The sequence below is a fragment of the Helicoverpa zea genome, chromosome 2, assembly GCF_022581195.2.
Source record: "Helicoverpa zea isolate HzStark_Cry1AcR chromosome 2, ilHelZeax1.1, whole genome shotgun sequence".
Classification (NCBI taxonomy): Eukaryota; Metazoa; Arthropoda; class Insecta; order Lepidoptera; family Noctuidae; genus Helicoverpa; species Helicoverpa zea.
Genome location: NC_061453.1, coordinates 594,404 through 608,873, shown reverse-complemented (window position 1 = coordinate 608,873; position 14,470 = coordinate 594,404). Strand labels below are relative to the sequence as shown.

The window sequence follows — 14,470 nt, the reverse complement described above, 5'->3', positions numbered from 1 at the left end:
TAACCACTGTTTTTATTTAATCATGCCAGCGCCATCTTGTGGCGAGTGGAAAAATCATTGAACTAACCAGAAACCAGCAATTTGTAACTGTTAATAAAAAAAATACACTAATTTGCTGATGTCATTTTCATTGCATTAATTGAGAATGAAGTTTCTATTATACATTCATTATTAAACTAGGAATTCCTTTCATTGAGACTAACAATTAATTAGTACTAACAAATCCGATAAATTCAGAGCCTTTTCACCTGACCCTACTCAACTCATACAATTATATTTATTTTATATGCGATCATTGTTAAGACGTGAAAGCCTACGCTCGTAATCTTAACAGGTCGCTGCTGAAGAGAAGTGGATTACGAGGAGTGAGGTAACCTGGCCGGGAGGAGGACAAGCTAGCCGAAGAAACAGAGCCATCTGTCGTCCAGCGGCAACAACAAACAAACCGATATGTGTTCCCCCGTAACTAAGTACCTAAAATTCGCGTAATACCTACATCGAATAATGTACGTTCCGTCCAAGAAGCTGCCAAACATTTTGAACGAATTTATTAGTGTAAATACATTTTTGGACTATTTATATTTGTGTATAGTTCGCGAGTGCTCGCGAGTGTAAGAGTGGTGTGCAAGCGCCACCTAGTGTATAACCGTGATAAAGGTGGCGGGGACGCATGCGCCATCGGGACAGGCGCTGGCGATGCCATTTATTGAAGACGAATGGTGGTCCGCGGAGAATGAGGGCAGGATGGTCGACCTCTCCAATTGCCTGCAGGTAATACACTCCAAGTTGCACTTTCTTCTGTGACAAACTCACCAAGTTTCTTTGGAGTACTACCTCTTGCAACATTGATAAAAGCTCTACTGGACTACACAAAACGAGCTAGCCCAATGATTGGACCCATTTTGCAATATCTATTTACAATAAATAATCGCATGACAAGACTAACCTGGCATAGTAGTAAAACTGAATATCCTAAGTAATTTCCCTCAAACAGCCCTATACACTACACAGACACTAACACCAACTCACCTTATCATCACGATTGTATACAAAAAGCTTGTGCTAGTTCCAGGACGCGGTAGTGGCAGCAGGCGGCCAGGCGGCCGCTCAGCTCCAGCAGATGGCCACTTCCCTGGGGGACCTCTCGCAGGCCGAGCTCACCAACATCGTCGGCGGCCTCACGCTCGAGCCCGACACCGGCGAGGCAGCTGACCCTGACGATATCCTCAAACAACTGGGGGAGACTGCCTTTGATAACTTCGAAACGTTTTTTACGGATCTAACGAATGCCACCGCGTCTTCTGTACCGCCTATTGAAATAAAGGTGAGAGTAAATTTTACAATCATTGTTAAATACATATCTTTACATAAGTTTGCTAAATGCAACGATAGGATTAGGCGATGGTCGAGCTAGTTCTATATCGTTGGACCAAGGTCCAGGTGTCTGAAAAAAACTATATTTATTATCTAAGGTAGAATCAACAAAACAAAACTATGACAATTGCAATCATAAAAATGAAGTATATAAATAATCAATGGTAAGGAATAAAGAAATTATATAATAAAGGTTTAATAAAAAACAGCGCAGGTAATGTTGATTGTTAATTTTTGTGCCTTTTGATTCCAGCAAGAAGAAAACAACAACATATCATCGCCAGCGTCCAGCAGCCAACTACAAGGCTATTACCAACAAAACAGTCAATTAGCCCTGCCGAACAACGGCCAGCAACGGTTACAACAACTGTTGAGATCTGGCACGAGTGCAATCAACAATGCCGTGACAAATAACATCAATAATGGGAGATATAACATCGCTTCTGCGAATCCGCTGCTTGCTGAGAAGCTGTCGGCGTCTCCTAGCGGGATCAAGCAAGAGCCAATCAGCTCGGACTACAACACGACGAGTATGAACTACGGCAGCGCGTCGCCGATGCAGAGGATGCCGAGCGGGAAGCCGCAGGTGCACGATGCTGGTGGAGGTAAAGGTGAGTTTTATTACTTTGTAGTTGTAAGATCAGAGTAGCAACATCTGTTAACAGCGACATCTAGCGGATAGTAGCAAAACTACTACAACAACGCGTAAACAATTCGACGTAATAGTTCTGCCACTGGCTACTAGATGTCAGCGCTGGTGCTTTGCAACAATAGTTTGTCTATTGAACAATAGATGTCGCTACTCTCCAAAGTGCAGTTGCAACGTCTGATGCATTAGCTACCTCCGCCTATGCAGTTTTCTCCTCGCGATCACAATCCACTTTCGATTTCCGCTCGAGGAAGTACTGACGATTTTCCTTTCACGACTTGCCGCTTTTACCTCGTCAAACGTTTAGGCCGGCCGGCGGCCACGAGAAAGTTTACTCAGCTAGGCATCCAGTATATCTAGGTACGTACTCACTTCGCTGATGTGTAAGCGGTTTCATCTAATCGTTTTTGTGAACTAAGCATACAAGCAGGTATCGTACTGTACCTATATCGTTCTTTTACTAAAGAGCGCAGAATAATGGGAAGATGGGAACTAAGAAATAGTGAATATTTCTAACAAACGATATGCTTCAAGACTAAATTATTGATTGATCACTGTTCGCAAGAGTTTACTGTTGTCCTGTTCCATGTATTATTTTCACCATGACCGTACCAACTCAAGCCAAATATTTAGAGTTATAATTCTGTATTAAATCTTAACTCCTGTAACCATAAATTCTAGTGGATAACACGAGGCGTCGAGATATATCTGGTGTGCAGTAGGTCAGTGGCGCCCCCGCGCGGCCGGAAGCGAAAGCGACGCTGGACGCCTCATCTAGCCGGCAACCGCTTTCCCCGTCTAGTAATATAGCTGAAACTGCGTACATAGGCATACTCTCATGAGAAAGTTTATCATTTTACTTATTTTCTATTTCATAAGATACCGACATCATTTATTAAGAAATAATCGGTAAATATCTACCCTTAACTAGCGTCTGGGCTTCTAGGACTAAAACTAATTTTTAAAATTGCCACATCAATGTTAGATTATTCCTATGATATTGTCGTCAATATTTAACGACCAGGAGAAGCTATAAAATGAATCTTTCCTTTTCAAATGCAAGGAGCGCACGGGCCCCGGTGGCCACTCGCGGTGCATATGCGCGCATACACCACCATAGGTAATTATGCATTAGAATATGTTGCCTACGCCTCTTATGGGGTCACTGTTGTACATAATATTTTCGTAATTAATGCACCGACAGGGTTTTGGTTTATCACTATTTAGAACTGGTAACAGTCATAAGTTTAAGGTTTTTTTATTGGAAAAGTTTTCAAGACTTTATGCAGTAAACGTGTCAATTGCGAGTTATTTGTGCAAATGATTAGATTGATCATAAAATTCAGGTTATATCTACATTATCTGAATTCGATTTAAAGGTCTAAAGTAAATAGGTCTACTACTAATTATAGAGGTGACGAATAACGTTTGTTAGGAAGAAATATTTTACGTAAAAAAACGTGTAAATCGCAAAATGTAAACTGTAGGCTGGATCGCAACCCAACTTCCGATGGTAGGTAAGTAGAAAAAATATACTTTCCTATTACAAATTATAAACTACTCATAGTAACGGTAGTACCACTAATGAAGTGACAAAAAAATAACAAAGTTTTAACGTTTTTATCACACAAATAAAAAAGCCTTTTCGTAGAACGGCCCATGTTCAAACACTTAGGGCTTTGCCCCTTTGGGACCGAAGTTACAAGTGTACTGCGGTATTAAGGAAGTTTTACTTTTTTCTGTTGAAGAAAAAAGCCGAACTTTGAAGTGGTTTTTTGGCAAAAAAAATAAACTGCGACAGAATTGTTATAACTTATTCATAACTAGTTAACAACGTCTTGGATTCAGTTTCGAACCAGAATGTAGATTGCTTTGTTTTTCTATTTTGCGTTTTAAAGCTTGTGGCACATTATAGCAGCACCGCAACAGCACGGCTGCAACACGGCGTCGCCTCGAATTTAGACTACGGCGAGCGGACAGCGCGCCAACCACGCGCGGTCCGCTCGCCGTCGGCGCGCCGGCCGCGCGCCGGCCGCGAGGTGTAAGCTTGCTGTCACAGCAAACTCAATATTATTTTAAGACGATTATGATGTTATGATTGAACACGACGTAATGACGTTGTTTCGCTGCCGGCTCGGAGTCGGCGCGCAATTAGCACGCCGTTGGCGCGCTGTACGCATGAGGTCAGCACGCAGGCGGCGAGTCGAGTTGTGTGGAAGCGGCAAGCACGCTGACTGCTCGCCGTTGGCTTTTTCATATTGATATTACGAAAAATATAATAATATACACGATTTAATGCTCTAAATTGAATGACAACTTAAATGCTGGTGTGGAGCCGTGCTGTTGCGGTGCTGCTATAATGTGCCACAAGCTTTATAAGTCTACTTTTATGTTTTTTGGCTGTTGAAATGCACCATTATTATTACACAGAGGTATCAGTTTAAGCTAAGCTAAAACCTACATAGTGTGACTTTACCATAAAGTAAGAGCTTAAAAAACTTCACTCCTATCACCGTTTCCATTTCTGTATTAATTAGCAGTGTCATAATTATGTTGTTTTCCTTAACTTATCATTATGACTGTACGTTGTTAAAATAACATTATTTATTACTTACTAGCTGTTCCCCGTGGATTCACCCGCGACCCTAGAGAATAACTTCCTGCACCCTGTGGCATTTTTTAGATTATCTGTATACGAAATTTCATTCAACTCAGTTCAAAAGACCAAGTTTGCTACTTTTCGCTCCAAGTTTGCTACTTTCGATAGTATGTAAAATTTACATTCAGATTGTAATTAACAGGCTTTATAATATTTTTTGGAAGCCGACCCCAACATAGTTGGGAAAAAGACTCGGAGGATATTGATTAACAAGCTTTATAAACATTAATAAACTATACGTCAGTACCTTAAAAACATTTTATCCTTTGAAATTAACGCTAAGTTTACCACCTTGACCTACAAAAATAGCCAGAACAGGTGTAAACATAACTTAACTACTATTAAAGCGAATAGGAAAACGTCGGTAGGTACTTACCGAGTGAATCATTAAAATTATTGTAATAAATACAACGGTATCTTCCCAGAACGCGAACTGGGGTACTAGGGTTGTATGTCAAGGCAGGAGTCGCGACGTGTCGTGTGACGTCACTACGCTACGTAATAACTCCCATGGTGGATAGTGATAATTAGGGATGTTTCGTTAGGTTATGTGGGACTTATGGTAGGTGATAGATTAGGTGATTTGTTATCATGTTTTACTTCTGTTTTTGAGGGTGGTCTGTTTGGCAATAGTTTTTTTAGGCTTAACAGAGCTTAATCGATGCAGTTTTCGAGTCTAGAACTTTACGTTTAACAGTTACACCCACCTTTTTTTTGACCACATGGTTCTTTATGTATGAAAAAGTCGTGGTGGCCTAGTGGGCAAAGAACCAACCTCTCGAGTATGAGGGCGCGGGTTCGATTCCAGGTCAGGCAAGTACCAATGCAACTTTTCTAAGTTTGTATGTACTTTCTAAGTATATCTTAGACACCAATGACTGTGTTTCGGATGGCACGTTAAACTGCAGGTCCAGGCTGTCATTGAACATCCTTGGCAGTCGTTACGGGTAGTCAGAAACCAGTAAGTCTGACACCAGTCTAACCAAGGGGTATCGGGTTGCCCGGGTAACTGGGTTGAGGAGGTCAGATAGGCAGTCGCTTCTTGTAAAGCACTGGTACTCAGCTGAATCCGGTTAGACTGGAAGCCGACCCCAACATAGTTTGGGAAAAGGCTCGGAGGATGATGATGATGGTTCTTTATGTATGTCTTTTTCTGGTCTTAAGACATCATTTCCTGAAGACTGACATAGATATTATGTATTCTACTTATATACTAAGGTAGGCATAACAAAGAGAAGTTAAGCTTAAGTACATACACTTTCACGCAAATTGCTGAACCAATATGTCGACACTTACTACAGGCACCACACGCATCAACAAATTATAGGGGTAATGCCTTCTGCATACGCAGCGTTACAGCTTTTAATAAATTGCCATCTCACCTGGATATTGATCTATTCTGCACTAGCGCACAAAAAATAAGAAAATTTTTGAATACGGACTATTTTGACGGGAGACGCATGTAGTTCATTTACCTGTTTCCTGCTAAAATGTTCCCATCCTCCTATTCCTACTTGAATTAAGTATAAAAGTGAAGCAAGTGAAACACGTTTGTTTGTTAAAAATATGAACTTAATATATTTCTGTAAACATGTGGAAGCTTGTCATTAGCAATTATTTTATATACTTTGTTAAATCATTGGTGTAATTAGTCCGTAAGCTTTCTTTAAAACAAAAAAAAAATACTTGATACAGTAATAAAATGGACCCTAGTGCAGATTCTACTATTGTTTATCCAGATATTTCACGGTTTCTCAAGAACTAAACTGAGAAACTGCTAAATTACAATCAGCTGCACCATACTTTACACCTACCCTCAGGCTTTTCCCCAATACTTTTTACTCATAAGAATTACTCACTTACCCGAATATATAAAGCTCAACGTTGATACAAATCCTCATATAACGATTTGTCACACATGTCAGTCGGAAGTGTTCCTAGAACCCAGTATATCTAGGTCATCAATATCTGCTCGCGTTAACCGCTTCCGGCTAACGCTACCAACCTAGCAATATTACCCTCTTTAGATTGTATTTCGAAGAAAAAACTAGTCATTTTAAATTCAAATTCCCGTAATGGAGCTTTTGTTTTAATGTATGTAAAAATGCGTCGAATTTGTTATTAGTTCTGCAAAACAGAAGTTATCTATTAAAATAACAGAATCTATTTGATGCACTTTGAACCTACTATGTGTCTTTAACATACCTTTGTATTTATGAAAGATTGTATTTCGTCCTTGCTCATTGGAAAACACATAATATACATTGAAATCTGGCACTAAAATACTTAATAACTTATTAAAAGAACAATAAATACCCAATGAATTTCATAACTTTACATTCAAATCCTTTTATCACAAAGCAAAGTATATAATGATCAAAGAAAGAGCTCTTTAAATAGCTTCTTACATTTTGTTCTTACAGCACCATTAACGTCACGCTATTTCTTAGAAACCGAAATAAAAACAACGGCTTGCTACGTAATACAATGTCTTTTTAAAAAACTTTAACTTTATTAATTCATAATCAGCCTTTTTGTCGTCCCACTGCTGGGCAGCGGCCTCCTCTAATATAGAGAAAGACTGGGCGATGATCACCACGCTTGCTTAATGCGGGTTGGTGATCTTTAATCGGTTATTGCTGAAGTTCAAGATATACTTGCCTGACCTGAAATCGGAGCCGCACTCGTATTTGAGAGAATGGTTCTTCCCACTAGGCCACCACGACTTAATTACCTATCTTCAATTCTTCTTAAATCCTTAGGAAGGCATATTTTGTGGGTCCCGGCTAACATTTCTTGTAGTCAGAGGCTGGATGGTCTGATAACCAGTCTTAGTGATCAAACAGGCAGTGGCTACATGTAAAACTTGGGCAATCAGTTGTGTGTCAGAGAGAAGTATTTTTTGGGTAGACTCCTGAGTCTAGATTTGTTCTAGGTCCATGATCAAAGTATTTTCCTATCATTATACTTAAATTGCTAGTTAAGCATTATGAAAGCTGTCTCTTATCACAGTACAAACAAGTTTATACTTAGGTTTAGCTTACACTTAACACTGGTAGCACAGATAACAGATGCACATAGATAAAATATTGCACTAGACTAGCTCCTGCCCCCATATCGCCTGCGTCTAATGTAAATAAAACCAAGAGTTACGTTACTAAGGCATAGCGTTGTTTTTGAAGTAGGTAAAACATTTTTGGGGAACGATGAGTAAGTACAGCGGTACTTACAAATTCCCCTCGGTATAATATGTTTTTAGTGTTCGTAGATTTTTCAGTATTAGGTGATAAGAACAGTAACATTTCCTGGAAACACTCTGTCTGTAATATTGTTAAATACATAGGTACGTGTCACCGGGAATTTCCAGAAATCTTCACATAGATAGTATTTGCTGGTATCGTGTTGGTACCTACAGTTTTCTACTAAATGCTTATTGCTTAAATTTCCTACGCAGTTTCATACGTTCTTCATTCAGGCGATCTATCTCTGCTGTACAAACAGAACGTTTCTTCAAAAACCTTCCCCATTTTCATTGATGGGTTTTCATGAAACCGCTGAAATTTTTGGACAACCGCATCCGCAATCCTATAATGCACGGTGCACCGTGCGTCACAGCTGCGCTTGTGTGCGTGCAACCATGACCCCGTTTTCACTGCGCGCGCGCACTGCGCCCGTGTGCCGTGTACACACTCGCCTGTGTCTGTGTGAGTGCGCCACATGTGCTTGTGTTATGTCACACGAGATGGAGCGTGCGTTTCGCGATGCGTGCGTCTGCGCCGCTCCGCAAGATGCTCTGCTTTCCTTATTTTTTCCCCTGAATAATCTGTTTGGTAAACAATTACTAAGAATGTGAGATAATTCGTAAGTAGGTCAAATTTTATTGACACCCATTCGGTTGTTGATTTATTGGTTTATATACCTGGCGTTTGACTTTGGCTATATTAATGGGGTCTTTTCAAAAACACCAATTAAAAATTGAAAGATAGATGACTTCCCGTATATGTGTACATATAAAAACGAACAATAATTACAAATTACGACACCCAAAACCTTTCTTGCCGTTCTCCAAGGACCCGCAGTCGTGACCCGGGCGAAGATCAGAGCAATTTATGTCTATTAAAAGGCGGACGTCCGTTTATTAATAACAAATCTATCGAAGTGGAGCATACTTCGGCACGTCTCGGTTACGCAAGCGCATCCGCGCGCCTCGCCTTGAGAACTGTTAGCTGCGCGAGCGCACTACTTGACGAGATTTCGGATTTATAGGACTTAACCAGATAGAATTTATAATACCTAGTCTTGATGATTCTTTCTCTGATTGGTGCTCACTTGTCTCGGGTGTGCCTCAGGGTGGCGTTCTCTCTCCTCTTCTCTTTTCTATTTTTATTAATACAGTCACCACTGTCATCTCCTGTAACTTCCATCTCTATGCCGACGACTTACAGCTTTATCGTCACTTTGTGCCGCATGACGCGGAAGTTGCCTTGTCAGCCATGAATCATGACTTGGAATTAGTTGATCAGTGGGCGCGTTCGTTTGGTCTACTAATCAACCCTACAAAATCCAAGGCCTTGATCATCGGTGGCAGAAATATGCGGAGTAGGCTTGATTTTAATGTTTTAACCCCGCTCTGCCTTAATGGAGTTAATATTGATATTAGTGCTACGGCTAAAGACCTTGGTGTGATCATCGACTCCAACTTATCCTGGACAGCTCAAGTCGCTGAAGTCAGTCGGAAGGTATATTATACTTTTCACTCGCTCAGGTGCCTCCAGAACTTCTTACCCTTGAAGACCAAAATCTCTTTAGCCCAAACTTTAATCCAGCCCATTATTGACTACGCTGACGCCTGTTATTTGGATGCCACCGAGGAGCTCTTAAACAAGCTTGAGCGTCTGCAAAATATCTGTATACGTTTTATCTTTAATCTTAAAAAATATGATCACGTCTCTAGCTTTCGCAGCAGTCTCAAGTGGCTCCCAATTCGACTTCGCCGGAACACTCGCATTTTGTGTTTATTATTCAACATCCTCTATAACCCTAAATTTCCTTCGTACCTTCGAGAGCGGTTTTCCTTCATCCGTTCTAGTGATGCGCCTTGCAGGTCACATCTTAGAACGATTCTAAAATTTCCTTCCCATTCCACTGACTTCTATTCCTATTCCTTTACTGTTCACGCTGTTCGGTTATGGAATTCCCTTCCCCATGAGATTAGAGATTGCCAAACTGTTGGACTTTTTAAGAGGAAAGTTAAAGAACATTATCTGTCCATTGCATCATAGTTATTTTAGTTAGTTATATATGTATCTAGGTATATATTATTTTATTTTCGGGTATATATTATTTAGTAGGTATATATTCCTTATTTACGTATTGTTTATGTAGGTATAATATACAATATACAGCTGTTTTCTTCCATTTTTAATTTCTGTTTCCCTTGCTTTTTACACACTGTCTACATCTCTTTTATTCCTTTTCCTTTCGCAGGTATGCTGGAAGAGATTTCTTTAGAAATAAGCATTACCTTTGTAAATTCTTTCTTTCCTGTCATCTTTCTTTATTATGTGTGTGTACAAAAATTTGTAAATAAAATAAATAAATAAATAAATACCTAGGTAGGTAGACTACCAGGGTATTCCAGCTTGAAACAACCTAGTAGGCCTAGTATATTTCTTGGAAGCTACGTATGATTAAATGGTCCACAATGAGTCGATTGCTTTAATTGGTAAAAATATAGATATATAGCACATATACACAATATATAGCACTTCCAGTAATCTTAAAGCTTATTGCTTTAAGATTACTGGAAGTACTGGAAGTGCGGCCACTATAATAATTTATATTAGTTCCATAGAAATGAAAAAAGTGGAAACTTTGTTCTGTCATAGTAATTTAGAAGTTGGGAGAATCAAAGTTCCCCTTTCAATATATTTTCTTTTGCTGATCCAAAAAACAATAATGAGCATCACATATTTACCTAAAAGAAGTTTCGTAAACAATAACATCGGCACGTAATTGATCTTTTGTAAGCCATAAAACTCTGTTTTAGGAAAACCGTAGGCTTTACGCACTGTATACACTACACAACCTGGTTTGAAACCTACGCGAGTTCTCACGGTTTGTATGGTGAAGCTAATAATATAGCTACCACGATTTCACCTATTTACTTTTAAAATAGGCATATTATATTACAATACAGATATATTTAAAAACATACATACCATTAATTCTCCAAAGGAGAGAAGAGTAGTTGCAAAAAGGGCTTACGAAGCTGAAAACTGAAAGTTAAAAGGATGTTCCTCATGTAGATTCCCTGCTAATCATAAGCCCTATCTATTACAGGAAGCAATAAGTGTTGAACATCTAATCAGCCAGTTAATCACTGCAAGGCAACAGGAACGACTTCCAACGAAACTTTTTGTCCGAACCACTGAAGGAAAAACCGATGCGCTATTAAAATTTTGAATAACTAGCTTCTGCCAGCGGTTTCACCCGCATCCCGTGGAAACCTCTGCATGAACCCGGATAAAAAGTAGCCTATAGCCTTCCTCGATAAATGGACTGTCTAACACTAACAACAATTTTTCAAATCAGACCAGTAACTGATTCACTGAAGGAAAAAGCGATGCGCTATTAAATTAAAATTATGAATAATTCCGGCAATGTTCCCCGACTGAGTTCCCGGAATCGGATAGGCCGCGGACATTTCTCGCCGAGCCCAGCGACCGTGACCCAGAATCGGTCGGATACGTAAATAAACAGAAATATACAGGCGGGATTGAGCTCTGGACCTAGCGCATCACGTGGGCTAGACGTGAGCGCTGGAATATTAAGCGCGCTCTAGAATATATTTAGAGTCATTTAAATAATGGTAATGCTCCAATCTTCGTTCTATGGGAGGTCACATAAAATGTAAAAAAACTTACACTATACTGTCGAAAACAAAAATTTGCCAATAAATACAGGGGCAAAGGTCTGGCATTATAATTCACTCGCATATTCTTATACTTGCACTGATCGGGCTGATTGCATTAAAAAATATAAATAATTGTAACTTAAACCCAAATAAAACAAAACAAAAAAGGCTCCTAAAAAAACCCTTTCCCATAATTATAAACTTAACCAACGAAAGCAGTTCTAGAAAGAGGGTGTATGTACATTATTCCAGGACTAGTTTTCAAACCCCACACTTACATAGCAAACTAAATTGCCCATGACAACCGAACGTTTAGTCAGACATTAGCAAAATGATCCAAACCTACAATCATTTAAGTACCTTCCTTTCTTTCTTGACATCACCCATCATCATAGCTTAACAGGCAGTTTCTATGGGGTCCCATATTATACCATGGTGTAATGGGCAGCTAGAAGTAGGAGGCACCCGTCGGCGGAAACCAATGAAACTATATTACCTTAATTGTGTGGTCGTACAGTCTGATAGGCAAATGTTTTAACAGTAGTGAGTTCTTGTAGTATTTATTATGTATGTAGCTGTCTTTTATGTCAAAGAGATGGAGATGTCAAAAAGTAGCAGAAGTTCCATTCAGCTAATCATCTTTCACTGTCTTCTCCCGACATTTTCTCATTTTCCCTTTAATGCAGGCTTCAAACCATCTCTGTATTTAAGGTTTCGCCCAAAAACCTCCTCCTCTCGTTATTTAAAAGAGCTCCCACATCCTTATCAAGGGTAATTACCAAGCCAAGTATATCATAACCTACATAATAACAAGATAACAAGCAATGTGCGCGACTGTACACTTGAATCTAAGCACAGCTCCTTGAAGCAGTGCGACAACCTTATTCATGTCAATGACGAGCGACCACATACGCACACATGCGCGCGCACGCACACACGCGCGGCCTGCGTGTGCGCACGCGTCCTGCACAAGTGCACGCGACACCGTTCTCCTGCGCACCGGTTTGTTGTAGCTAACAAGGAGTTTGTTGTTATTGCACTTTATGTTTATTCTAGGGTGGAGAATATTCAGACTGCATTTAGCATTTATCACTTGCTAATCTCCAATAGTAAGATAGGCAACTAAAAAGTAGTGAAAACGAACCCCTATCCTAGCTATAGTAAGTTAATTAAAAACGACCCTTACTCTACTCATAAATTTTGCCATATAATTTTGTCTGACTAATCATGAGGATAGTTAATGCTAATCAAGCAACAAAACATTAACATATCTTTAGGCTTCTAGGACTAGGTAATAGCATGTTGTTTAGTACCTAACAAGAACATTAGGGCAACGGGTGAAACTTTTTCAAGAAATTCTACTACAGTACAAAGCTTGCAACTTAACCGCCGTAACTGTGGCTAGCAACCACCAAAACAAGATTACATATTCCATACAAACAAATAACCTCATATCTATATATAAACTAAATTGATGTACTTATGGCAAACAACGGAAGGTTTAAGTTAATCTAATCGTGTAACTCTTGCTATCATTTCCGGTAATCATTGATAATGCATTCAATTATAATGTTGATGTTGAATGCGATAATTTTCTTTTTATCTTGTGTCAATCAAAAACAGGGCCTTTAATATATTTTATGCGGAATGCTCTATCAATCGGAGTCTTTGTATACCTACTTACAAACTTCTTAATTCTCACATCTCATTTTCCTCCTGCGACATGACATGTGATGTTTCTCAAACACAGATTTCAGCTTAAATAATATTTGAGTTCTATAGCTGTTTCATCATGTTTCTACTCCGATTTGCAACGTCAATATAGCATAGGTACTCTGCTGCATCCAGTTAGACTGGAAATTGACCCAATCCCAACATAGTTGGGAACAGGCTCGGGAGACTCTCTCACTCTTTTTTTTGCATTCATAATTTCTACTAAAATAATCATCATACATTGTTCGTCAACGTGACTGTTCCTGATGCAGTCCTCGTTGCATAAGCGTTTACAAAATAGGCGCAGGCGCAAGGTTTCGCAACCACATTACTAACTGGGACGCGTATGTTTAACGTATCGATTTAATATACCATCGGCCTTAAGGTGAATTCCCACGCAACTGTTACTGGGACCTTTTTTCTAATGATTTTTGAGTTAGGAAGCATTCTTTCTATTTATATTGATAGCTACAAAGACTTCTTCCTCGATAAGTATATATCGGGAAATGATATGAGCAGGACTTGAAAAATGGCACAGATTTTTAGAACTGAAGAACTTGGCTTAAGCTCCTAACCTCTAATAAAGCAATATTTTTTTTAACTTCGTCAATTCTTTTAAATAATTTTTAGTCTATAACTAATTGATTGCATAATCAAAATGTTAATGTCACCTACAGCCGTCAAGGCTTTTATAATCGCCTTGCTTGAAATTTTGGGAGGGAAACTCTATCATTTCTTCCTTTTTTATCCACAAATACAAATGATTTAATAATACATTAAGTTTATGTCTACTGCTTATTGCATCAACCTCACCTTAGAATTAATGGGAAAATGTCAGAATATCAATGTGTGCAGTCTTAATTTTAAATTGCTCCCGATGTACCGTTTGGTTGTTAGTTTATTTGAAATTAATATCATCTGCAGCGAGTACTGCACTCGGAATGCATAATGCAGCGGTTGAGGCATCACATCTGCATATAACATCTATATTTTAATACTAGGCTACTAAGCTACTTTGTAAATTATTTAAAATACACAAAGAGTACTGAAAATATCTATTTAATAACGAATTAATTTTATTTCATGTTCATTCGATATCGTACAAAGGAAATGTGTGATAATTAGGTATCAGTAATTGAATCTGCCATTATTTGGTTTC

The 14,470-nt window shown here is 39.1% G+C and overlaps 1 protein-coding gene across 3 annotated transcripts in view; it reads left to right on the top strand.

Moving 5' to 3' along the window:
* LOC124638818 (ecdysone-induced protein 74EF) overlaps positions 1–14,470 on the top strand; it is a 208,524-nt gene that overhangs the window by 85,618 nt on the left and 108,436 nt on the right. For 2 of the 3 annotated variants that reach the window (XM_047175939.1, XM_047175931.1), the window contains exons 5-7: positions 335–771; positions 1,067–1,324; positions 1,628–1,985. In XM_047175939.1, the coding sequence (XP_047031895.1) occupies positions 697–771; positions 1,067–1,324; positions 1,628–1,985 (691 nt within the window). In that variant the 5' untranslated portion in view covers positions 335–696. The remainder of the gene's footprint in view (positions 1–334; positions 772–1,066; positions 1,325–1,627; positions 1,986–14,470) is intronic. The other variant, XM_047175948.1, reaches the window with a different exon arrangement.